This window comes from Macadamia integrifolia, chromosome 4, assembly GCF_013358625.1.
Source record: "Macadamia integrifolia cultivar HAES 741 chromosome 4, SCU_Mint_v3, whole genome shotgun sequence".
Taxonomy (NCBI): domain Eukaryota; kingdom Viridiplantae; phylum Streptophyta; class Magnoliopsida; order Proteales; family Proteaceae; genus Macadamia; species Macadamia integrifolia.
The window spans coordinates 37,270,372-37,298,304 of record NC_056560.1 but is presented as its reverse complement, the minus strand read 5'-3'; the positions used below and the strand labels follow the sequence as shown (position 1 = coordinate 37,298,304).

General features: G+C 40.2%; 1 protein-coding gene across 5 annotated transcripts in view; it reads right to left on the bottom strand.

Moving 5' to 3' along the window:
- Positions 1–547: 547 nt before the first annotated feature.
- Positions 548–27,933, bottom strand: part of LOC122075858 (target of rapamycin complex subunit LST8) — a 74,391-nt gene continuing 47,005 nt past the window's right edge. For all 5 annotated transcript variants that reach the window (XM_042641032.1, XM_042641034.1, XM_042641031.1 and 2 more), the window contains 5 exons: positions 23,735–23,851; positions 2,148–2,242; positions 1,957–2,036; positions 1,775–1,834; positions 548–838 (listed from right to left, as the gene is read on the bottom strand). In XM_042641032.1, coding sequence (XP_042496966.1) covers positions 711–838; positions 1,775–1,834; positions 1,957–2,036; positions 2,148–2,242; positions 23,735–23,851 — 480 coding nt within the window. In that variant the 3' untranslated portion in view covers positions 548–710. The remainder of the gene's footprint in view (positions 839–1,774; positions 1,835–1,956; positions 2,037–2,147; positions 2,243–23,734; positions 23,852–27,933) is intronic.

The window sequence follows — 27,933 nt, the reverse complement described above, 5'->3', positions numbered from 1 at the left end:
ACACAGTATTTCCCCCCTCTTTTCCAATTTTTTCTTTGCTCATCTTTAACATTCGAGGTATAGATCCACTTCTATTGGTTGGAATCATCCTTCATGTTATGTTTTGGTGTGAGATCGGGGCTACAGAGGCGGAGCAGTGGAGGAGGTTAGAAAATTCAAGAAAATTAATCTGAGGTTTAACCTATTTCAATGAGATTAGGTCCTCATAAAGATATTGACCATTGCTAATGAAAGAGCGAGCGAGATCTGGAACTTATGATTTGTTGGAAGAGGTAAAAAAAATACATTCCGGTTTTGGAAGGAGATGTTTAAAAAATTGGCAAAAGGTCCGTAAAATATTTACTGACCACAATAAAAATATATAAATAACGATTTCCTTGATTTAACAAAATACAAAGACCAGAAAGACCAGGAAAAAAGTTAGAGAGAGCAAACACGATGGGAGGAACAACAAAAGTTTTTTGTTATTCTAGTGATCAGTTTCTCATTAATAATTTCTAAATATTGAACGTCCAATGAGTGCATTATCAGATGCAGAAGCATGGAATTTCAAAGTAAAAGAACATATATTAAAATTAATGGGTCCAAAATCTGAAATATAAACAGAACCCAGCAAGATGGAAGCTCAAAAAGAAACACAGGCATGACAAGAAACACCATTCAACATCTTTTTATACATTGTGTATTGACATTTTATCATTGGTACAGATTCAAGACGGAGATGATTCCGCACCATCATGAAGTGCACAGCAAACAGTTGCCTTGTGATGCCCTTGGTACACTCTTATGGCTTCCCCAGTTGCCATAGTCCAAAGTCTTGCTGTTGTATCAGAGGATGCTGCATGAGTAGGGAAAATTTGAGACAACATATAGGATGCTGGAGTTCCGAAACCACAACGAATATAATCAGATGATATTTGGCCAGACTTTGCAAAGCTCAACAGGAAGCTCGGCCAATAACTAAATTGGGTACATTATGTCAACTATTGGCCATCATTTATGAAGTAAATGAAATCAACCATAGTTGCACAGCAAATGGATGCTTTGTTATGACCTTGGTACACTAATGCCTTCCCCCAGATGCTACAAAAAGGAGGGGAGGGGTAATCGAGACAAAACAAGATGCTGAGGCTTAAAGGCTCACAATTGGTTAGTCACAGATGGACTTGGGGAAAGCTCAAATTTAAGCTGACCAGAGTCCTATTTTGGTAGAACATCCCCTCTACCAGCTTGGACATACGAACAACATACTTCAGCATTGCTTTTAAACTATCAAGAAAAATTCCTATCCACGCATGTAAAACTCCAAAAAAAAAACTCAATTTACAAATTAGATGGTTAGAATAATCTAATTAGCAGATTTTTGGCTTCGGCTATCTAATAGATGGGTTACCAAAGCTGGTTTGAGGGGGGAGGCCAGAAATTACCAAAACTTGGAAATACTTATCACTATTTCCCCATTTGCATTCTTTGCTTATATCCCTCACATGGTTTTGTTTCACTTCAATCCTCCACCACAAGAAACAAGTAAATGTAACTGAAAGAGAGCAGAACTCCAAGGAATTGTACTCTAAACAGTGCAATTTCAAAGGATTTAGGGGAATGACACGAGTGTTTAACAAATTTAACATCTTTGAAAGTAACAGAAAAAAAAGGGTTTTAATTGAGATGTCAAATACTGCTGGGGATATAAGTGATGTGAGAAACAAGGACCACAATATTAAATCAGAGAGCTACCCAAAATAACTAATAAATTGAAGCTAGTGCACGGTACCTGTTATTAAATAGGCACCATCTACAGAGAACACACAGTCCCAAACCCAGCGCTGATGTCCTGCGAATACAAAATGAGAAATACCAAATAATAACAAGGTTAGTATAGCATATAATGATTTTTCGAGTAATAGAACAGTGGTTATTCAGAGAGATATAGAGCATTTCAGATCCAAGAAATACCAATTAGAGTTTTCTCTAAGGTGAAACCATCAACGTTCCATATCTTGACAGTGTGGTCAGATGATGCAGTGGCCAGATATCTAGAAGAAACAATTCCAGTGGAAATAGATTTAAGATTGACTTCAACAATAATCCTAAAAGTCTCCATTCACGCAAGAAAAAGAAAGAACAAAAACAGTCAGAAATTATACCTGTGGGGTTCACAGAACTCGGGTGAAAGTAAACACTTCAGGATATAGCCATTGTGTGCTTGCAACTTATGAAGTGGTTCAAAGTTAGTCATCGTCTGAAAAACATCAAATTATGCAATTTGGTGACAAAAAACAAAGTTAGTACCCAAGAGTTGATTTAGGCCTAAGTAGTAACATCAGGTATATTTGTCAGCATTAGGTATGAATTTCTACTGTAACTTAAAAAAAAAGGATAACAGCATCTTATTTAATAGTTTTAGAACAAAAGGGGAGTGGCAAATTGAAACAGGAACAAACCCTATGGGAGATTTGAGTCAACAGAAATTAAGGTCTACAGTCTACTAGTAAACAACAACCAGCCAATACTAGAAAAAACCAGTGCCTGAATGATGACCATGCAAACTCTCACTTCAGTAGGTTGAACTGCCAAAACTATTAGAAAAATAGAGTAATGATGCCATCTGTCACCTGAACAATCATATTTGACAAGCTGACCTAAGACCAACAATGTAAGGTTAAATTTTCTTGGAAAATCGTGTCAAACAAATAGTTCAAAAACTTGCCGAAATCTCAGCGAAATTTCATTAATTTTGTGTGGGGCGAAACAAAACAATAGGTGAACCCAGAAACAACACCAACAACAAAACAACAATAAACACAGCCTTTTCCCAACTTAATGGGGTCGGCTACAAGGATCTGTGAGTAGGGGAAAACTGAGGTCCAAACAGAATAGGAGAAAAGAATAAAAGAAGAAAAGAAAATAAGAAATGATAAAAGAGAAATAAAAAAAAAGAGATGAAAGTAAGAGGAACAAGGCACAGCCCAGCAAGTCAGTGGAAACTCAGCTAAATGGGGTTTCCAGGAAGCTAATCTAATCCTATGCTGCTGGGCTGCAATATTTCCTCTCACTTGCCCTTGCCTACTTATCACCTCATACGGGCGTCGACACGGCTCGTCACTTACGGGGAACGCCCTAGAAAAATAAGGACGAAAAGACATGATACCAAGAAAAACAATATCAGAAAACAAATAGATCCATGCAAAGGGGGTTTGCTGAACATATTAAAGTGCCGGCTGCCTACTTGACGCACCATTACACGAAAATAGAAATATAGTAAGTAAGAATATACAAAAGTGTAGAAAGGAAAGGACACTTGATGCATTAAAAGACACTCTCAAGACATAATATATGCACAAACAACGGATAACATGGCATAACCAAAATGGCCTAACTACTTCAAGACTCCTTGCATGTGCTCAAGATATAACCAGATACAATAAGTGAAGTGCAAAGGAAGTGGTTACCAAAGGATCCCCACCAGTCTGGGTTCAAAAATCTTACCCCGGAAATAACACAATACAACAACAACAAAAAACATAACCTTATCCCAACTAAATGGGATCGGCTACATGGATCCGATATGAAAAAGAGAATCAAGAAGCAATGAAATAAGGAAAAATAAGTGAAAAGGAACTAAGAGAAGCAAATAAGGTAAAAATCCAATATGCATCACCAGAACATCCCTTACACAGGGTCTGCTACCCGGATCCTTGTCCTCCACAAAACTCTATCCATGGCCATACTAGAATCAAGCCACACCATATGCATGTATTTTCTCACCACTTCATTAATAGTCATTTTAGGCTTACCCCTCCCTCTTTTGGCTCCCTCCAAATGAATCCACTCAATCTTCCTTAGTGAAGCCTCTATAGGTCTCCGTTGCACATGGCCATACCACCTCAACCGGTTCTCGCGGAGCTTGTCCAGGATTGGTGCAACCCCCAACTCATTTCTTATATAATCATTCCTTACTCTATCTCTCTTGGTCTTACCGCATAGTCCTCTTAGCATTCTCATCTCCGCTACACTCAATTTGGTCAAATCACTCTTCTTAACTGCCCAACTCTCTGCTCCATACGTCATAGTTGGTCGTACCACTGTCTTGTAGAACTTTGTCTTAAGTTTAATAGGCATTCTTTTGTCACATTGTACTCCTGACGCACCTCTCGATTTCATCCATCCCACTTTTATTCTGTGGGCAACATCATCATCTATATCCCCCTCTTTGTTAAAGATGGACCCCAGATATTTAAAACTCACTCTGGGGTAGCTCTCGTTCCCCAAGTTTCACCACTCCGTCCCCTCCTCTAGTCTGACTGAAGGGGCACATCATATACTCTGCCTTCGTTCTGCTTATCTTAAAACCTCTTGATTCCAAGTTTGATTTCCATAGCTCCACTTTAGTATTAATTCCTTCCACCGTTTCGTCTATCAGAACAATATCATCTGCAAATAGCATACACCATGGAATCGGGTTTTGTAAGTGCTTGATTATGTCATCTATTATGAGCGCAGACAAATAAGGACTCAGGGCCGATCCTTGGTGTAGCCCAATAGTAATCGGGAATTCGCAACTTTTACCCTCTATCGTCTTGACACTCGTCACCACTCCCTCACACATATCCTTGATTATATCAACATAGTTATTCCCACCCCTTATCTTCTCTAGGACATCCCAAATGAGCTCCCTTGGTAATCCGTCATAGGCTTTCTCTAAGTCAATGAAGACATGTGTAAGTCCTTTTTGTGGGCTCTAAAAACTTCTACAAGTCTCTTTAGCAAGTAAATAGCCTCTATCGTGGATCTCCCTGGCATAAAACCAAATTGGTTCTCCGTTATCTTAGTTTCCTTCCTTAGTCAAGCTTCAATAACCTTCTCCCAAAGTTTCATGGCATGACTCATAAGTTTTATACCTCTATAGTTATTACAGTTCTGAATATCTCCTTTGTTCTTAAAAATCGGGACTACATTGCTTTTCCTCCACCCATCTGGCATAGTCTTAGTGTACAAAATCTCGTTAAATAGTTTTGTTAGCCAAGACACCCCTTGTCCTCCAAGGCTCTTCCACACTTCAATTGGGATCTCATCTGGTCCCGATGTTCTACCTACCTTCATCTTTCGTAGGGCTTATATAACCTCAATTTCTCCAACCCGAAAATAACACAATTTCAGTCAAAATTTCCGTGTTTACCCGAAATTTCACCTTCAAGTCAAAATTAGGTGACCTCATTGTCGACCTAATTTGGGGTTTGATCCAATTATTATATCTTCTATTATTAATGGTCTTATACTATGAACCTAGCCCCATCACCAAGGGGCCACTTTCCTCACATGGTCATCTAAAAATCCAACTAGTAGCTTCCCCCGCCATAGCTTTACCATTTGGCGGGCTTTAATAGTCTTCTCACCCACTCCTACCTCATCTACAGACACATCCAAGTTCCTCCCATTTGTTGTCTATGTTGGAATGGCATTGAAGATGTTGATCATTTGTTCTTCTTGCCCATTCTCCTCCATCATCTAGAAAAAAATCATCAGTCGTTATTGGCCCTCTAGTAGGAGAGTCCTCCCTTTCAGTAGAGAATGGATCTGGGTTGATATGACATTTTGGGGCCCACCATATGTGACATTGTTAGAAAACTTGCTTTTTGTGCCACCATTAACCACCTCTGGATGGAGCGGAATCTTCGCAGATGGATGTCCAACTCTAGCTCATATGACCAGATTTGGAATGCCATCTACATTGATGTTAGCACCAAGCTCGCCTACCTCCCCCACCGTTCAATTAGAGATTCCCCAATAACTGGCTCAATGTTGTCTCCTGGGGACTTCCTCTTTCGACCATCTCTTCTCCCTCCCCCCCATGACGGCTTGTATCCCATAGTAGTGTTTCTCATCTGACAGGGCTTGCCCTTTTGTTAGTCTCTTTGTGAGGCTCCCTCCCCCCTTTTTGTATATTCTTCTCCTTTTAATATATTTTATTCATCCAGAAAAAAAAAATCCAACTAGTCCTCAAATGGCACTACATGTTGACTTATACCAAGAGAGTTGGCCAATGATAATCCCTCATCTACCTAAGAAAGTGAGATGGTAGTGATTAAGTTGACCATTTCTTTCTTTCTATTTTGTTCCTTTGTCAAGATAGTTTGGCTCTATATTTTCTAGCTTTTGTCAAGTAATCACTGCAATCCTAAGGATGCCAAGGAATATATGTTATACCCCGGGTATTTAAAAAATACCTAGGTTTAGGAATTTGCACCGTGTGCAGGAGAACCTTTAATAATATCCTTGCTTACAAAAGTAAGGTGAAGCTTAAGAGGATACCTAGTGATAATGGGTGGTTACTAGGTGCTACAAGATTTGAGAGGTCGTGAGTACCAAAGATAAACTTATATTATATTATATTTCAGTTGGGTATGTTATAGATTTAATAGTATTATATTAAGAATGCTTAGCATGTGTGATTGTGCATGTTATCATATATTAATTTGTTAAAGTGTATGCTTGTATATATATGTATGCATTATACTTGTTCAAAATGACGAATATTATAGCAATTTCCTTATTTATTTGTCATAAGCTTTTATCTCATTATAATGGGCTTAGTGGCCCAATGGTCGTGTAATTGACTTGCACCGGGGAGGCCTTGAGTTCAAGTCCTTTTGTTTGCAAAATAAGGGAGTTTTCTTATATTTTAGCCTATATAGCATATGGTTGTAAATTTATAAACCATGCAAAAGGGAAGGAAGACTCAAGCTTAGTCTAAACACATTCTCTAATTTTATTGTGCAGAGAAAGAGGAGCGAGAGAGTTAAACAAAGAAAGGGGAAAACCTATGCTCACACTTGAGCTCTTAGGAAATTGAAGTGTTCATCTACAATCTTTGGAAGAACTAAGTTGGAAGAGGAGATTTCTTCTCTGATTCAAGGATCAAGCATTAGAAGAGAGGATTCACATCTTTGCATTTTAGTTTCAGAAAATTGGAGTTATGTGCTTGCACGCATGAAGTCTTGAAGGAAGGAGGAGAGATTTAGTCAAGAAATTACAAATCCAGTGTTATGTAAGAAACTTTATTTCATTTTTACATTTTTGAGTTCAGATTTATTTGGCTTCCAAGTGGGAGAGTGTGGGTTTGGTAAGAAACCCAAGAGTGGGAATTTTACAATCATGATGCATGTTGGTACAACTATGTTAGATGGGTGAGATATGTAGTTTATTTGTTTAGATTTCATGTAGAGAGGCCATGCATGTGTTGGAGTTGAAGATTTGAACTCAAAAACCAAAAAATTGAGCTCAAAATCCAATTATGGGCATGAACTGGTGAGCCACTTAAATCTGCCAGCTCGTCGCTTGTCTACCAGCTTGGGAACAGGCGGTTCGGCTCTGTTAGACAGACAGACCACATGAAAATTGTTATAACTTTCTCATCCGGACCCGGATTGAGGTTATTCTTCTTGTGTTGGATTCACGACTCGATAATCTACATTTTATATGAAGAAACTGTCTCCTAAAACTGTCAATAAATATGACCAAAATTCCCTAGAACATGACCCTACTGTAAGAGTAATGGTGTGTTCACCCCATGGTCCGTTATTGAGAATTTATTATGTATTCTACCAGGGGATGATTGACGAGTATTGAGTGGTTATCATGATGACATTTTACCATAAGAATCGAGGTGTGTGGGATTTACTTGAGTTAATTCCCCATTTGGATGTTATGATATATATCCGTGTAGCCGACCCCATTAACTTGGGATAAGGCTTTGTTTGTTGTTGTTGTGGATTTTATAATGTATGTGTGATTGTTATTAAAGAATGACTTTACTGTATGCGGTGAGATAATGGAAAAATTGAGATTTATAGTGTTATGTTTACTTGAATGGAATTATAATGTACTGTGATAATTGTGTGTGGTGAATCACTTAGCGGGGGAAGGTGTGGGTGTGCAGATTTGTGGAACCTCACTTAGCTGGGGAGGGAGTGAGTGTAATTGGTACGTTATGAGTTATGGCACACTTCACTTAGTAGGGGGAGGAGTGAGGGTACGGTGGACACCCTCACTTAGTGAGGGAAGGAGTGGGACTTCACATGGTGGCCATTCCACTGCAGGTGGTTATGGCATTGAAATGAAGTGGTAGTGTATGTATGATGAGAAATGTGTATGGTGTGAAGTGAGAAGTGCGTGTGAACCCGATGACCTGAGAATAAGTTTTTATATGTGCATAGACTTGTATTGAGAGTCGGATTTTTATGTGTTTTGGGTTGAAAAATTTAGAGAGTCGGATTTTTATGTGTTTTGGGTTGAAAAATTTTAAAGTATATTCTACTCATTGGGCTGTTGTAGCTCACCCCATTGTGGGATCTCTTTTTCAAAGACCTTATTCTAGATTGGTGGAGGGCCTGCTAGGTGAAGCATGGACCAGATCAGAGGAGATATTTTCTGATGTATGATTATTGTATTTGCTTTCAATGAGTTATGTATATAGGGAGAGTAACAGGGGATTTGGGGCTTTTATGTAACTTATCCTTTCCCACAAAGCCAATAAAGCCCCCGGCCCGGACGACTTCAGTAAGGGATTCTTCTCCTCCAGCTGGAACATCATTCACAATGAACTCATTCTTACAGTCCAGAGTTTTTTCTTCAACCCCAACCAGATCAGTGGAATCAACAATACCTTTCTCCGCCTCATCCCCAAAAAAGAAGGTGTGGCTTCCATGATTTCAGACCCATTTCTCTCTATAATCTTCTCTACAAGTTCTTTGCCAAAATCCTCGCCAATAAGATTCAGAAAGTCATTGACTCTCTCGTGAGCCCTAATCAATCCCCCTTTATTGCAAGAAGGACCATTGCGGATATTATCATCCATTGCCATGAGATTGTCTGCGGTTTTGACCATAAATCCCACTCTTCTGCTGCCCTCCTCAAGATTGACATTCACAAGGCGTTCGACATGTTAAGCTGGGACTTTATCTCCAAAGTTCTGCTCCATATGTCCTTCCCTACCTCCTTTGTCCATTGGGTACACTCTTGTATCTCCTCCCCCCCAATTCTCTGTCTTGGTTAATGGAAGCCCTGCAGGCTACTTCCCCTCTGGTCGTGGCATCTGGCAAAGATGCCCCCTTTCTCCTTTTCTCTTCTCCCTGTCCTTGGAAGTTCTGTCTCGTTCCATTCAACCTGCTACCGACCTCTATCTCATATCCCCTATTCCAAAATGCAAATCCCTCCTCTCTCATCTGGCTTTTACCAATGACATCATGATCTTCTCCCAGGCCGACCCCCTTTCCATCTCCATTATCATGTCTTCCCTTCATTCCTTTGAAACTCTCTCGAGTCTCAGTATCAACCTCCTCAAATCAAGTCTTTTCCTCTCTGGTATTTCTTCCGAGTCTCAAGCCCTTCTCCTCGAGATCACGGGATTCTCCTTAGGCTCCTTGCCTATCAAATACCTGGGTCTCCCTCTAATCTGCTCTAGGATTTCTTCCCACCTTTGCTCCCCAATGCTTGACCTTGTGAGAAATAGGCTTCAGCTTTAGAAAGGCAAGCTCCTCTCCTATGCCCGCCGTCTCACCCTCATTAGATTGGTTCTCCAAACCGTGTACCTCTAATGGTTTGGCATTTTTGTCCTCCCTGCCTCCATGATCAAGTCCATTGAAAGAATTTTCTGCTCCTTCCTCTGGAAGGGCTCTGATTCCTCTAAGTTTCTCCGGCTCCTCTGTTGGGATAAGGGCTGAAGGAGATTTGGGGCTAGAAGAATCAAGAGGTTAACTCTGTGGGCGTCCTCAAGCTCATCTGGAAATTTGTGTCTAAGAAAAAAAGTGACTGGGTCAATTGGATTCATTCCTACCCGGCTAAGCACAACTCTCTCTGGATGGCTCCTTCCCCTCCTGATGCTTCTTGGATCTGGAGAAAAATTATCAGCTTCAGACCCATTGCTCTCAATGCCATCTCCTTCACTATTGGCAATGGCCAGTCCACCTCCCTTTGGATGGACCCCCAGCACCCTTCAGCATCCTTTCCTACCTGATCACTCCCAGGACTATCTATTCATCTTGTCTCCCCAAATCTGCTTTGGTCTCCTTTATATTATCTCCCTTAGGCTGGTCTCCCCTACCTCCCCCCCTTTGGCTGACCTTTGGTCCTCCCTCCCACCGCTCCCCCTGGGCATAGAGGAAGGGAAGATAAATGCACTTGGTTGCCCTCTTCAAATGGGATTTTCTCCTCCGCTTCTGCTTAGTCCTTCGTCAGATCCTCTGGTCCTGTGGTTCCTTCACGCAATCTTGCCTGGTTCAAGGGCCATATCCCTCACCATAGCTTCACTGTCTGGCAATGCCACTCAACTACCTCCCTACACAATCCTTCCTCATTTACCGCCACATCCCCACCAACCCCTCCTGCTGCCTCCGTCCCCAGGGTTCTGAGGACATTTCTCATCTTTTCTTCTCCTACCCCCTCTCTTCCTCTGTCTGGAGCAAGGATTAAAGTATCAGTCGCCGTATCGGTCGGTCAAAATTAAGATACGTATAGGAGGGTACCGTATCGTATCGGAGATACGCTAAGATACGCTAAAGATATGCACATAAATGGATAGGGAACACATTTTTATACACTTTGGCATAAAAAACAGTTAAAAAAAGCTATATATAACATGTAGAATGCATAAATACTTAAGTAGAGGGTATCATATTGATAGACAAATATATTGAGTTGAAAATGTTCAAAATGATGAGGTTTCTTACAGTTTTTTCTTTCCTCATTGCCATTGCCATTGTGATGAATGCCATGAAGAGTGTCGTGGTGGCTCAAATCCTTAGCTAGAACCTTCTTCTTTAATAGGAGCAACTAAGATGATGTTCTGCACTTGTCGAATATAGGCATAATATTTACCCCAATCGAAATATTTATGGTAGTGGGTCTCCCATTCATTGTAGAATCTTCTGTACTGCTCAGGAGTGGCCAATGTTGGTCTTACATAAGCCCCATATCCATAGCCTGAAGAAGCACCTAAAGATACATCGTGTCCATGTCCGGATAAGGAACCAGTGTGATCTGAACTTCTGTACTGCTATGGATTGGCAAATGATTGTCCTGTATAAGTTCCATATCCATAGCCTGAAGATGAATTTGAAGATACATGGTGTCCATGTCCGAATGAGGAACCAACGAGATCTGAACAAATGCTCATTGACTCCATCCTACTCATCAATGCATCAGTAGCACTCGGATTGTGGGATCGCCTATCCCTCCGACTATAAGACTTTGGTTGTGTGCGAGCACCATGATGACTATCTTGGGTTGCATGTGTAAATGCAGCCTCCTCTGTGAAATGTACTGGTACATAAGTTTGGCCACCACCACCACCACCATCGTCATCGTCATCATCATCATTACCATCATCATCATCATCATCATCAGCACCAGCACCATCCTTGTCTTGATCATCATCATCACTATCTGGTTGAGTTACACTATATGTAGCACTTGATCTCATCCTAATATCGCTATCATTGGAGCTATCATCATCTTCTTCCATAGTTGATGGTGCTTGGGTTTCATCAACAATATTTTTAAAATCTTCATTTATATCTCTAATGAGGTCTTCTATAATGGGATCAGGTGTGGTTTCTCGTCGATCTTCAGATAATTTGTCCAACACTAAAACATTTTCAGTCTCCTCAATCCATCCCCTAACTGGATCTTCCTCGTCAAGTATGTGGGTGATGTCAATTGCGTTAACATCAATATCATCCCCTGATTTCTCTAATTCTAAATATTTTATCTTCAATTTCATGTTGTAGTGCACATACACTAGCTTCTCCAGCTTCTCATAGCTCAGACGATTCCGAGGCTTGGTGTATATCAATCCGAACGTACTCCAGTTACGTTCACAGCCACTTGAGGATGTCGTGCATGATAATATTTTCATTGCGATTGGCCTCAAGTTTGGAGTGCTCCATCCATAGTTCATCCACCAATCAGTTGTACAAAGATAATTGCAACATTAGGAGTTTGAAATAATTTTCAAATACAAGGATAGCTGACTAAGCCTAAATTACCAGGGCGTTGTGTTCCTCTAGCACGGATAGCTAAATGATCAGCAAACCTATAAGTGGCCTCCCGGAAGTACATCTGTGATACCCTACTTTTTAAACCCGGTCTAATTACACGGTTGACCCGGTTTGACCATGCAAGACCTGAATCGGAGAGGGTTAAGGCAGGTTCCCTGTGGACTATGATGGCAAGGGTGACTTTGAACACCGGTTGGCCAGATAAGTCCAAGTCAGTGCCAAAGGAGACGGGTGTACCCAAGCCGTGTACATGCACATATTATAAGGCCATGTACGGATAAAGCTGGTATGTAGCCGTATCCTAAAGCGCATACGTATAATACATCTTGTGCCGAGAGTGAGATTCATGCCGAGAGTCGAATTCCACCAAAATTCCACTTGTTGGCCAATTTTCGGCCCTCAGGTGGGCGGTCACAGGTGGGCGCATCCGCCCACCTGAGTGACCCACCCATGTGGTTACTTAGTTGTTTTAGAAAGTATAAATAACATTTATGATTTTTCCATTTTCTCATTTATGACATTCGGGTGTTTGGTGAAAAGAGTAAAGAGGAGAGAGAAAAAGGAGGGAGAAAAGAGAACAGAGGAGAAGAAAGGGGAGGAAGAGGAAGAAGGAATGGATTTAAGTGGCGCCAAGGCTTGATCTTCCCATTCCGACGCCGGAAGAGTGATCCCCAACACGAGATCTACATTTAGAGGTGAGCGAAGGCTATATTCCCTAAACTTTCACCATACCCAAGTAAAACCCTTGATTTGGGTAGTGGTTCTTGAGATCTTGTAGATCCCCCTTGAGATGATGAATCTAAGGTTTAATAGATGGTTTATGTGTTGATTTTGAAGGATTGGAAGAAGTGTTTCCACGGTTGGAGGAGCATTGGTGATTTGAAGTGATTTTGGGGTTTTTGAACGAGTTCTTGAGCAAAGAAGGTAAGATGGCTTCCATTCCTTAAATCTAACCTAGATCTAGGTTAGAACCATCTTATGAGACCTTGAATGTGTGGAGAATGGGTTTGGAAAAGCCTCATTTGATTCTCCAAAGGTTGGGGAAGGTTTCGGGGAAAATGGCATTTTTCCGCCAAGACTGGTGGGCCAAATGGCCCGCCTGAGGGCACCCACCTGAGAGGACAGGGCCTCAGGGCCAACCGGCGGGCCGACCTGCCCGCCGGTCATGACCGGTGGGTCAAGATAGGTGGGCTGTCTGACCCACCCGAGAGGCTCCCAACATGATTTGTCCGTCCGAATGGACCCAAAACGGACGTGCGACCTTATTTTAGGATTCTAAACATGATTTTGTCATCAAGTCTTGTTAGTTTGATCCCAAAGTGGTGAAATGCTAACCCCATTCACTTATGATAGGTTCACCAAAACTTACGCTTTTCGCACCGGATCTCACCCGTACCGGACGTGAATCTTTGTACACAACAGGTAAGTGGGAAGAGGACGTTTGGCCTTATTTTAAGGCTTGTTTGGCATTCATTCAAATGTATCTAGACTAGCCATGTCATCATGCAAATTATATGTAGTTTAACCATCCTCATATTATTATGACATCTGTGTTGTGTTTACTTTCTCAATATCAAATGCTGCTGTAATTATGTGATGAATGATGACATCATTGTGCATATTGCATTAATAGACTAGATGTCGTAGTCAGCTTGAAAACGAGTGCATTGGTGGCCCGTGGAATGGGACGCGATGGCACTATGCAATCGTACTATGTCATATAGAAGCATGCGATGTAGGATTATCATCTTCTCGTGCTACGACCCTTCCCAACAGGGGTTGAGGTGTTGGGTTACCATTTGGGGGAAAGTAGTGGTCGCGGTTGTCGGGTCACTATGGCGGTTAGACATACACCCGACTGGTCATTAGGACAGTCGGCAACCCCGGTGGTATATTCAAGAGGACCAATCGTACTGCTTTTAAATTGCTGGAGTGAACACTTTTATTTTCTGTCATTTACTTTTATGTTGAGAGCCGGTGGTCGGCATGCTTTACTTTCCGAGTACTCACGGTGGGCCTTCTCCAACATCCCTATGGACGTATCGCATGATGGAGTTCGCGGCTCGTACCCGGAGTATACGCGCACTGTGGTTGTAGTAGCACTAAACCAAAGACTTAGTAATGTTGTTTAGATGGATGTGATTAAAATGAATTGCATAGCATATAGTGCATATGGTTGTGATTGTTGTGTGGACTGTTGTGTGGTCCTTTTCACTTACTGAGTTAGTGAGCTCATCCCACTTGTGCACCTCTTTTAGACGATTTTGCAAGTCACCAGCCTGAGGATCAAGGGTCGGGCCCCACAGTGGAATTCCCCGAGGAAGATTGGTGGGTCCTCGAGGACTATGAGCACGGCACGGATTGCACGTGCGAGGGTTATGCTGTGGGACCACAGCAGTGACTCCATACAGGGTTACTTTTTTATTCTTTTGATGATCCCTTTTGTATACTTAATATGTAAATTGTATTCTTTTTGTGTAAATATCATGCCTGCAGGCCCACATGTATTTAACTATGTATTACAATTTGGGTATCAAGTATATCGGGGATATTTACAGGTAAATTAAGTCTTCCGTTGAACTGTTGAACATTTTCTTAGTTGTGTGTATGTTGTGGTTGGATACTGTATCAGATGATCCTGACAGGTTTGGGTTAACCGGAGTTAACCCTGTCACCGGTCCGGTTCTGTGTGAACGGGGTGTGACAACTTCACCTATACATGTATTAACATATTAATCTGCCACTTAATGTATTAAATATTAATCAATGATTCAATATGTAAGTTTAGTAGACTACTAACCTCTTCAACTGCCTCTTTGGCTGAATCAATATTAGGAGCTAACTTGTTGATAACATCCTTCAAAGATTCCATCAAATATTTCTTAAACCTTAAATTGTTCTTGTAGTGCAGATCCGGATTCAAATAATAGGTTGCACATTGACATTGTTACATATTACTTATTGTTAACGATTAAGTATATTAAATTACTAATAAAGTCACTTATAAATTTAATTGAGAAAATACCTGCCCGATGAAGGTCTTGAATCAAATTATTTTCCCATCAACGATTTATAATCTTGAAAAATGCCTTAAATGACTTTGGGTTCTCCTCTTCTATCTTTTGTTTGACAACTTCTATACAGTGCACTATATTTCCCATCGTCTGTGCCTTGTCACCATCAACTACTTTAAGTATCACAAATAGTGGTTGCATAATCTTAGTAAATCGGTATATCCTTTCCCAAAACTTTGTTGAGGTGATTAGGTCTTGAATAGCTTTTCCAATTTCAGTGGTTGCATATCTACTACTGAACCACTCATTAGAGGTGAATGACTTAACTAGCCCTTCCTTCCGTTTTTTAATACTATCAAGTGCAATATAATTTGTTGCAAACCTTGTTGCTGCGGGCCTCACCAAGTCACCTTTTGTGTACTTTTTCATCAATGTCAACCCCCAGCTGTGATTGTAGATGAAGTTGGTGATCATCTTGGCATCAGAAACTAATGTGTGCACTTTGTTCATTTCACCAATGTCCTTGAACATCGAATCAATACAATGGGCTGCACAAGGTGTCCAGTATAAGGTGGGATACTTCACCATAAGTAAAGTACCAGCCTTTTGAAATTGGAGGCAATATCAGTCACAACCTGGACAACATTATCTGGCCCAACTTCCTGAACAACTCCATCCATTATTTTAAACAAATACATTTGAGTACTTGATATTTGAGGATGCGTTGAAAGACTTATAGAATATTGTTTTCCCACCACAATATATTAGAAAATTGATAATGGACATCCTTGTCGGTCCACTCCACCCATCACACATATGGTCACTCCATATTCATGCCACTTATATTTAAACTCTTCAATGTATTCATCCACCTCTTTCACAATAGCATCTAAGTATGGCCTTGCAATTTCATGGGGTGTGGGTGGCTTCACATTTTTTCCACATGTCTGAATCTCCTTGACCATAGCCTTGAAGTACGGATCCTTAGCTTTGTGAGGTGGAATCATAGAACTGTGGAATCACCTAGAGATTGCTTTCCCAATTTTCTTAATGTTTTTGGTTTGAAAGCCTCTTCAATCCTTGGTTGCCCTTCATCATGATGTTTGTATGGTGCATCTCTCATATCTCTAATTTCTTGGCTCCTTTTCCCCTTACCTCTACCACTGGAGGCAAATTTGTCAAACATGCCCTTCACAGTGCCTCCAATATCTACACTTGGACAACTTCTAGATCCAGAACCTTGTTTATAAATCATCAGGCCACCACGCCTAGGTCCTACAGATTGACTTCTTCTCAGCTGTTTTGCTATCCATTGTTTTTCTTTTGCTTCCTCCCTTGAAATATGCATCGCTCGTGCAAGGTGTTGATCTTCATCCTCTGCCTCCATATTGGATCCTTCATAATCCTCATGATCCCTTAGATTCTCAACCAATCTATCATCATCTTCAACAGCTTTTTTTACTTGATCTCTACTTCCCCTTAAGTTCTTCCTCATTGCTTTGCTTATTTCATCTTGGCACTTGGTACATTTGGCAACATTAGAAAATCCTCCAGCCAAATGTTGTTTATGTCTAGTAATTCCACCTCCTTGGTGGATAGTATCACAGTAATTGCATTTTGTACACAACCTATTGCCTTGTACTTTCTCGGTTGTAGCCCATCCAATATCCCTAGAACGTTCTTTAGGCGCCATCTTCCTACAATGATACATAATGAAACTTAATATGCATATTTATTGATTTAGTATTTAGTAAATAATAGTATTTTTTTAGAAACTAAAATGAGATGCATCCAAAGAAAAAAAAAAAAAGAATTTTTTGCATTTTTTCAAATTTACATAAACTTGAAATGCACACTTTTTTGGGAAAAAAATGTGCATCTAATTTCACATCATGGTCATTGGCCAAGTAAATTATAATTTTTTTTTAAACTAAAATGAACTGGATTTTCTAAAAAAATTGTATTTTTTTAGTATTTTTCTTAATTTTTAATTAATTTTGAAATAAATATATATATATATATATATACAAACTATTTAGTAAAATTAAATTTTTGTATAAAAGTTGTAGATTAATTGTTTTTAAAGAACATATAAAAAATCAATATAGTGTGGACCAATATATTTGAGTAGATCTAAGAAATAAAAAAAAAAAAAAAATTTTGAAACTCTCACTTTTTTTGGGAAAAAATGTGGGTTTCATTTGAAATCATGTATTTAGTAATTATAAGTTATGACATTATTTTTAAGAGTCGAATGAACTAAATTTTCTAAAAAAAAGTTTCTTTTTTTTGGATTTTTCTTTTTTTTTTTAATTAATTTGGAAATTAAAAAATACATTTTTTTGAGAAAAATCAAAATTTCCCACAGAAGTTGTAGAACACTTGTTTTTACATAACATATAAAAAATCAAAACATTTTTAACCATTGAGCATGAGTAGATCTAAGAAATTTGAAAAAAAATTGAAACCCTCATTTTCTTTTGAAAAAAGTGTGTGAACCCTTATAAATCCAATGATTTCATGTAATAATGATGCACAAAATGTGATTCCAAGTATGATGAACCTTAGATTTGTAAAAAAGCTTGAAAATCTAAGGTCAAAGTTGAAAAAAGTGAGTAAAGATTCAATAACTTACTATTCAAGACTTTCAAGTTCAAGGTTCTTATTGGACTATGCTTTTCTCCTTGTTTGAACCATTCACTTCCACAATGTTTCCTTCAATCTACTATTGGAGTCTCCAAAAAGGTGTGTGAATCAAGAGGGAAGAAAGAAGAGAAATGTAGAAAACTGTTAGTAAATGGTAAGAGAATTTGAAGTGTTTGTTTCAAACAAAAAAGGCACATTCCACACTTAAGTAGCCGTATCGTACCGTATCGGTATGTATCGGTACGATACTGTACGATACAGTGCGATACGTATCGACACTCACCGATACGTACCGATACTTACAGGAATTTTTATGTTTTCAAAAGTTCTTATCATGGAGTATCGTACGTATTGGACCGATACGGTATGGCACGATACGATACTACCGATACACCGATACACAAAGAGGGTCCAAAAATTCCCTGTAGCGTATCGGTATGTATCGTTCCGATGCCTACCGATACCGATACTTACTGATACTTAAAACCCTGGTCTGGAGGCCCATCCAAAATTCAAATAACCCTCCCCATTACAAGCTAATAACCCTAGAAGAACTCAACCCTATAACCCTAATAGATCATATGGCTGAGACCACAAGCAAATAGATTAGTACATCGGGAAAAAACTAGAAAAAATATAAATAAATAGTCAAGCCTCCGATTAATTATGTCAAGACGAATTTGGCCTTCTCTGCATCTTCGCTTCCAGATACAGGTTGAATGCCTCATCTGCTTAGGGTGGGCCATTTGGTGCAGGCTTGAGAGAGAGAGAGAGAGAGAATGAGGGAGGACGAAGTCAAGATGTAGTAGAAGAAGCTGTCGCTGCAATTGCCACTGTGACCACAAAGAGGACGGTGCCTAGTGCCTACCTGTTGTCCCTGCCACTCCATCTTCCTATCCAGCTTCTGGTGTTATTCCCTTCGTCCAACATCAAGGAGGAGAAGAGGATAAGGCTGTGTCTTTCTCTTCCTACAGATGGTGCTTTGCTTTTATACTTAAGAATAAAAGCAAATAATTTTCATCTTTATAGCCAACCCGTTCATAGGAAATTCTTCATTTTACACATTAGCCCTTAAAACTAATACTAAGGATAAATAATTTTAGTATTTTAAGTTCAACATTTTACACCTAACTTCCTAATACGCTATGCAGCCTGGCAGCCTTCTTTCTCCCTTTTCAAAAATAATTAAATTAAGATTCACAGAATTCAGGTTAGCAGATTGAATCTCAAAAGCAGTTTCAGCAATAAACATCCAGAATATTGAAATCGATTTGAAGAAAAGGAGAAGAGATAATATAACAATAGAAGGAAGAAGGAGAATAAGAATAATGAAGGAAGAATAAAGTAAAGGGATCACCTGATCACAGAGAAGATCAGAACTAAACGAGAAATAAAGGAGAAAGTAGTTGGCCAGAAGAAGAGCCTTCACACATGTTTGCAGAGCTCATCAGCTCAAAAACTCTTGATAAAAACTCAAATCTTATTATTCAAAACATGTCTAACTGATAGGGATGTTATATATAACCTTTAGAAATTCCTATTTAAACTCATAAAGGACTCCTAATCACTCTCTTATACTGACTTAATCAGAAATATTAAAAGTTATTCAAGTATTCTAATCTAACTCAAAGACAAGACTTGACCACTAATCCCGTTTACTAATTAATAACAACAAATAACCCAAGAATAAATAACAAATAGCCCAAAGCCCATAAAACCTATCCATGCCTTAAATCTGAGCCCAACTAAACTATCTACCATCATTAACCTTGTTTGGACCCAATATGAGCCAAAAGGCTTGGAGAATGGGATGGATCTTTTGGGTTTTGATTTCCAAAGCATATCATGTTTCTCCAGCCATTCTAAAGCCACTACATTACTGCAAGGAGAGTCTACCATTGCAATTTGTAATTTTACATTTTACCTCTCTTGTTCATACGTAACAAAAGATTGTGCATGAAAATTTGTTGAAAAATATGTCTATGCAGCTGTCTGTGTATGACTGTGCGCAAAGGTTTTGAACAAGAAAACGGTTGAAAGCACATTTCTGAAGCTTGAAGATGCAATATGATGACAGTCCCTCACACAACCAAGTTTCAAAAAGAAGAGATCATTAAATATACAAAGAAGTTGACACTCTATTTTATTAAAAGCCAAATCTGATGTATTCAGACCCATGGCCATGTTTAATTTTGGGGTCTGGCCTTTTATTTCGTAATGGGCCATCATGAATCTGGGATTCTGGGTTAATATCTAGTTTAGTTGTATACAGAGTGAATGGTGAAACAGGAACTGTGCAGCCGAGCCATATAGTTGGGAAGAGGCTTAGTTGAGTTGTTCTACTTAGTTGAATTTCTAAGGTCCTTAGCCTAGGAGTTTTCTACAATGCCAGCAGCCAAATCTTTGGGAGGCTGAGTCAATATAATCCATTATGGGGATCCAAGGCCTAGGAGGCCCAAAAGGGCTTGGTGACACTACAGGGGGTAGTCTGGGAATTCAGAAAAGTACTTGGGAGTAATTTTCTAATCAGGAAATTAGTATTAAATGGGTCAACAAGAGCTGCCATTAGGTACTAGTTTAGTGATTTGTTTAGCCATAAGAATACGGGTTCAAGTAAATTTCGGATACTTTAGAAGCTGGCGGCAGGTTAGAAAGAAATTTGTTTTGAGGTCGATTATTTACTTATATTGAGAGATTGATTTGGAATCCTTATAAGAGTCAAGTTAGGTGTTTTAAAAGTCTATTTTCCGCATATTGAGTAATAAAAATTTGAGTTTTCGAAATGCAAATCCCCTCTGCTCTCTCATCTTGCTTTTGCCAATGATATTATGATCTTCTCCAAGGCCGACCCCCTTTCCATCTCCACTAGCATGTCCTCTCTCCATTCTTTTGAAAGTCTCTCGGGTCTCAGTATCAACCTCCTCAAGTCGAGCCTCTTCCTCTCTGGTGTTACTGCCGAGACTCAGGCCCATCTCCTTGGGATCACAAGATTCTCCTTGGGCTCCTTGTCTGTCAAATACCTGGGTCTTCCTCTCATCTCCTCCAGGCTTTCTTCTCATCATTGTTCCCCCATGATTGACCTTCTAAGAAAGAGGCTTCAGCTTTGGAAAGGCAAGCTCCTCCCCTATGCTGGCCATCTCACCCTCATTAGATCGGTTCTCCAGTCCATGTAACTTACTGGTCTGGCATTTTTGTCCTCTCTACCTCTACAATCAAGTCCATTGAAGGGCTTTTCTACTCCTTCCTCTGGAAAGGTTCCAACTCGTCGAAGTTACTCTATCCCCTTCGTTGGGATAAGATTTGTCTCCCCAAGGCTGAAAGAGGTCTGGGAACTAGAAGTATCAGAGAGGTCAACTCTATTGATATCCTTAAGCTCATCTAGAAAATTGTGTCCAAGCAGAGAAGTATCTGGGTCGATTGGATCCACTCTTCCCCGCTTAATCACAACTCTCTCTGGACTGCCCCTACCCTCTTAATGGTTCTTGGATCTGGAGAAAAATTCTCAGCCTTAGACCTATGGCCCTCAATGCCATCTCCTTCTTAGTGGCAATTGCCAATCCTCCTCTCTCTGGTTGGATCCTTGGCCTGATCACTCCCAGGACCATCTACTCATTTGGCGTCCCCAAATCTGCTCTCGTTTCCTCTTGTTTCTCCCCTAGGCTGGTCCCCCCTGTCACTCCCCCTCCTCTTGCTGACCTCTGGTCTTCCCTCCCTCCGCTCCCTCCAGGGCACCGAGGAAGGGAAGATAAATGCACTCGGCTACCGTCTTCCAATGGGATTTTCTCCTCAGCCTTTGCTTGGTCCTTCGTCACATCCTCTGGCCCTGTGGTTCCTTGGCGCAATCTCATCTGGTCCAAGAGCCATATCCTCGTCATAGCTTCACTGTCTGGCGATGCCTCTCCAACTGCCTTCCCACTCAATTCTTCCTCATCTACCGCCACAGAACGTAACATCCATAGATGGTTGTCCAATCCTCGCTCTCTAGACAAGATTTGGAAAGCCATTTACTTTGATATTACCTCCAAAATCCAATCCCTTCATCCTCACCCTGTCCCAAACACCCTTAGGAGTAGGTATGACACTTGATGTCCCCTCTCCCTTTTTCTTTGTTGCTTTCCCTTCCCTCCCCCCCCCCCCCCACTCCACCCCCCATTTTGGCTGTATCCCCTTAGCCCTGCTGGTTTGGTTTTACTTGTTGCTTTGATGTAATTTCTCCCCACTGGGTTGGCTTTTCCTTGTTGGCTTAAGCTTTCCCTCTCCCCCTTCTCCCTTTGTATATGTTTTTCTCCTTCGGTAATGAATTTATTTATTCATCCAAGAAAGAAAAAAAATTTAGTTTTCTTTAAAAGTTGCGTACTGCTGTGCTGAGCATGTGTGTGTAATGAAGTACAATGGGGCTTGAATAGGGACCACAACAACCAGTCCGGCTCCTATTGAGCCAGCCCACTTTTGGTCCACATATGGGCCAGCCACATCACCAGTCTGGCTGGCATTGCTGGGCCTGGTTGTTTGATTTTTTAGGCCCAGCTACTGGGCCAGGTTGGGCACATGAAGGGACCTTTTAAGTGGCTTGCATAGTAGTTTCTATTTTGAAGTTTCTAATCTTGCAATAGTTGTTCAGTTATGTAACAAAGAGAAGGTCTGAACAAAGGCCACAATTTGAGCAAAAAGAAAAGAGAAAGCTATGCTTTTCGCTGAATGATCAGTGGCTCTGTGAGAGAGTTATGGTGAGAGGCCATGGGTGAGAAACCCTTCCCTTCTATTTCTTTTTCTTCTTCCCCGTTCTTTAACCTATTTCTTGCAATTCCAGTATCATTCTTTAAGTTCTTGAGACGCTTCTGTTTGAGTTGTGTTGCTGTTCCGAAGGACTGCCAAAGAAATACTGTCACAGGTCACCAGAGTAAGATTGATTGGTGGAGGACTCAATCCCATTAATATAATCCTGCGGCTGCAGTTAAGGGGAGTTTTTCTTGCTGTTTATATCCATCCAAAAATCCAGACTCGACAGTACTATATTTACTCCCAATAGGTTGTTAAGAGTTGGCAGCTGTTGGATAGTCGTCTCATCTAGTCCCTATTGATTCTACTCGCGGACTTGTATTATCTATGAAAGATGGTTATCGATTAAAGATTCCAAGGAAGTCTAATTTCTTACTTACGCTGGACTATCTAAACAGCACAGTTTGGGTTCCATCAACTTACCGACAAAAGCATTCTACCTGTTCTGAATCTCCTCCTTTCTGGGATAGGTTCAACCGATATGTTAGAATATCAATCAAGACATTGGCCTGTCTGAATTTGTTTGGTAGTTAAATTCAAATTAATTCTTCATACAGATGCTCTGGTTTCAGGGGCCCCTTGGGCAGAATCATGATCTATTTTTGTGGGGAATCTAACTATCAGAATAGGAAGATATTTTGAGGCAATAAAGTGCCGGCCAAGTCTGACATGGTGCTACGCAGAATCACCTGAATCTGGAATTTATTTCTTAGATTCTGAACATTTAATCTCTGTTGCAAGTCCAGCCATTGGATCTTTATAATATTTGGGGTATTTATTATACTGTTGGTCTGTAACCACATCCTAAACTTTGACTGACTTTTAAAAATCTCTCTGCTCCTGCTTTGGAGGTTACTGGTGATCATGTTAAGGGGTGAGTTTTCTGAACTGTGTCAGCATACCCATCCCCATCGGCCAGTCCAGCAGTTTGCAATGTTTTTTTAGATACTTCGAGAACTTTGATAAATAGTTTGTGCTATCCTATAATCTGAAAATTATTTTGGAAAATTGCTACATGCAAGAGGTCATCTTTTGAGGGCCAGACTGAGATTTTCTATGCCCTAGTTCTGCATCGCCACTTGGGATTTCATTGTACTTTCTGGTCCACTTTGGTGGTGTTCGTGCCTGAACTACCTTGTTTCAGGGCTAGTGTGGGCTAACCAAGGAACAATTTTAAAAAGAAGAAAGAAGCAAAACAACAGAAGAAATGATGACTTAAAGAATGACAAGATGACATGCCTGGTTCCCACGCAACAAGCGCCACACATAACATGTTCCATGATTGTTTGCAGCAACAACCAAGCTGCCATCCCACATTACCGTCAGAGACCTGACAGCTGTATCAACTTCAGGAACCTGATTTGAAAACAGGTTAGATGGGAAACGAAATATTATTACATATTCAAACAATAATTGATCACGTAAGTCTGACAATATAACAGGAGGATTATGATCTGTAAACACATACAGCAATGTCTCCATGTTTCTAGGATTCCAGAAATATGATGTAAACTTTACTCTCACGCATGAATGATGCAGTTACACGCAGGGATAGTTAGGGATTTCTTTTACATCGGGGTTATTTTGTCATTTTATATTTATTATTATTTTTTTTTCCTGATAGAACCATTGGGTTGAGTTTGATTCAAACTCTATTTCCAAAAGAGAATACGAGTAGGAATGGTGTAATTTCTTTAAAAACATGCATGTAATCAATAAAGTCGGATAACTATTCGAATAGAATTGCTTCTCCAGTTGTTTATGTGGCTTGAATGTTGGTACACCTTACTGAGCCTCCTTCCCCTTCTTCATTCTCTGTTCAACGGTTCAACCCATATTCTCAGGTTGGATTTCTTCTCTTCTGTTGTACTATTTCTTCTTGTTAGAATATATGAGAGAATGTATCGGTTGGAGAGCTATGGACCAATACTGTGGGATTATATTTGATATATCTTTGTTAGTGTCCTATTGGGTTTAGGCGACCATAACCTCCATACCATGGGATTATATTTGATATATCTTTGTTAGTGTCCTATTGGGTTTAGGATAGTTGTTATCTATATTAGTTTCGTTTTTTGATTGTCTTCTACTTTCCTATTTGGGTTATGAGTTTGTAATAGCCAGTCTATATATTGAATCAAGGGGATAGTCCCAACCATACGGCTGTGACTCCCAAGTTACACCAATATCTTTGTCTCTCTCTTCTTTGTTCTTGTTTGATTCTGGTTCTCAAATCTTTACATCGTATCAGAGCCATGAAAAAGAAGAAGAAAGTTTGAGAAGAGGAAAGTTTTTTGCAAGTTGAAAAATAATATGCTTAGTTTGCTGGTTCGTTTGCTGCTGTCCTTTGTCAGTTGTTCATCGGTTCTAGGTTGCTTTACTGCTACTTGTGTTTACTGCTATATTGAGTTGCTCGATGGGTCCCTGCTTTGCCTCTGCTGAAACTCGTATATGATTCAAATCTGGGATTGACAGCCTGATGCTTCAATTTATTCACTTTGCTGCTACTGCTAATCAACTTATTGCTCTTGGAGTCCACGAACAGTCAGACGTCTATATGGTTTTCTGCTATCGATTTGTTGTAGCTGCCATCGAATTTCTTCGTTTCTGGAATTGCTGATTTTCTTGGCTCTTAGTCGCGAGAGTTGCGGCTGGAGTGCTGGTTAGTCACAGCTATCGATTTCCTGGAGTTCTTATCTCGGAGTTGCCGCTACCTACTGGTGTCAATTTGATCAAAGAGAGAATCTACGCTGAATTGCTGGTTTGAGAGTCGTTCAAAGGTATCATGCTACTGTCGAGAGGTTGAAGGAGACCCATTCTGTCTTTGCTTGACTTGGTTTCCTGTTGAAGGAGAAGGCTTCAGTTTCTTAAAAATGGGGAAAATAGGGTATCGATGGAGGTTCTCGTTGAATCAAAGGTTTGCTTTTCTGTTGGTTTGTTCGTCTCGGACTAGTTGCTTATGGTTTCTGATTTGGAATTCTCACTGTCAAAGTCTGAATCTACTACTCGGTTATCATTTCGATGCCATTGTCGCTGCCCAAATCGTCATTCGATTTCTGCTGGTTGAAGATGTTCCACTTGAAGTCAATGGCTTTCCTGGACTGTGGTTGCACAACTGTCCAGGTTTGAAGACAGCAACTGGTTCTACTTTTTCCGTAAGTCGATGTCTCTTTGCTTGGTTACAGCCCTCTCCAATCTTGTTTCTCGGTTGCAATACCCCTTCTTTCATCTTGCTTGATGATAATTGATTTTCTGATCCATGGGCTGCTATCGTTAATGTTGCGATGTTTGTTGATTCCATCATATTTTCTGCCTCTGGTTTTCCACTGGAGGTGGAAGAATACTCACTCGAATTCCGCCATGGATGCATGGTTTTTGCTGCTATTATTCTTCTCTGGTTCTCAAAAGGGAATGTTGACGTCTGTAGCTGTTCCATCTACCATGCGCTGTTGATGTTGCTATCGATTTGCTGCCCAAATACCCCCCTGAAATTGTTGAGTTTTCTGGTCGCAATCTGTTCCCCCGTGATTACTGCTGCTCTCAATTCTGTTTGAGAACAAAGGTAAAAAAAAAAAAAAAAAATTTGCGGGTTGTTTTTCTGATTACCTTTGATTTCTATCTTCATGGCTTGGCGAGCCATCTCCAACTGTCTTCCTACCCAGTCTTTCCTCATTTACTGGCACATTCAGGATCCCCCCTCCTGCTGCCTCTGCTGGAATGGCTCTGAAGGATGTTGACCATCGTTTTTTCTCTCGCCCCTTTGCCTCCTTTGTTTGGCACAATGTCATCAACTCCCGCTAGCCTTCCTGCAAGGTCATCCTCCCTTTATGTCAAGAATGGATTTGGATTGACATGACGTTTGGAGGGTCTTCTATTTGCGACACGGTTAGGAAGCTCGGTTTTGGTGCCACGATTAGCCACATCAGGATGTAGCGTAATCTACATAGATGGACTTCCAACTCCCAATCTTACAATGAGATGTGGAAAGCCATCTACTATGATGTGACCTTCAAGCTTAGTTGTTTTTGTCATCACCCAATTAGTGAACCCCAAGGAACAGACACATTGTTGCTTCTTGGGGCCTTCCCTCTTCCACCCTATCCCCCCCCCTATAATGTACCATTCTCTTAGTTAGGCTTCTAGTCCCCGGTTGTTGTCCCTCCACTCATGGCTTGTTCCGTATGCCTCCCCCTTGCTTCTCCTTTGTACATTCTTCCTCCTTGTTAATGAACTTATTTGCTCACCCCAAAAAAAAAAAAATGTATGCTTTCGATGAAATTTCGACCATGTTTCCAATTTCCACATTGTTTCTCTAGTTTCGACTCCAAAGAAGAAAACTTCCTAGAAAACCTTAGTTTCAGTGATTTTTTTTTTTTTCAAATCGCTCCCATATCTTTGTAATGAATTATGAATAACATTTGAAATTTATAAAATGATTTTATATTTTATGTTTATGTATTCCTAAACCTAATTTTGTTATTTTAATTGAATTATGTGTGTTTTTTATGGGGACATCCACGTGTACCAGTGGCATAGGCGCAAGACCCAGCCAATGTGCATTCTATTTGGCTAGAGGAAAGTCTCACAGAAGGAAACTAGAAAAAGGAAGAAGGAAGGAGAGAGAATAGAACAGCAGCGCTGGGTTCGACCCTCTCTCCTCCCAATCGATCAAGATTTTGTGGCCCCCACCAGATCTTTTTACTTTAGTAGTTTTACTTTATGTTATCTTCTTATTTAGTTGTTTAGAACAATTAGGAAACTAGATAATTATCTTATTGTTCTTTTTTATAAAGTTTCTTTATTTCTGAAATATTGTTCCTAGGATAATCTTTTTCTTTAATAATTTTCCCCTTATTTATGTAAGGCCATTGGCCACAGTTTCAATTAATGAAAATTATTGAAAGAAGCACAGCTCACGTCTCTCCCTCTCACAGTTCTCTCTCTCTCTCTCGTTTCTCATTCTCGCTCTCCCTCTCTTTCTCGCCTTCTCTCTCTCTCTCACGACACTCTTTCTCTCTCTCTTTCACCTCGGTTGTCCCTCTAATACAACCCTGCTGAACCTATGAACATGCTGCTGAAATTGCTGCGACTTCTTCAAGCATCCTTCACAACAACAAGGACTGTCATGGCTATAATTTGCTCTTCTTAGCATGGACTGCACCTCTGTTTTTGGGAAGACCTTAGCTTCTTCTCTTCTCCTCAGATCTGGACAGCAATAAGGTAAGTAAAACCCCTCCCCATTCCACCTCCATTGACTCCATTGTTATCTGTTTTCAAGCCATTTATTTTCTGTTATCCTAAAAAAAATCCCTGCTTTTTTATCTTACTAGCTGGCTGATTTTAGAGAACTGTATGATTTGCTCTTCATGCTTCGTGTCTTGATTGATTTGCGCTAAACCTAACATATACATGCTGCCATGTTCCCTTCCCCATATCCC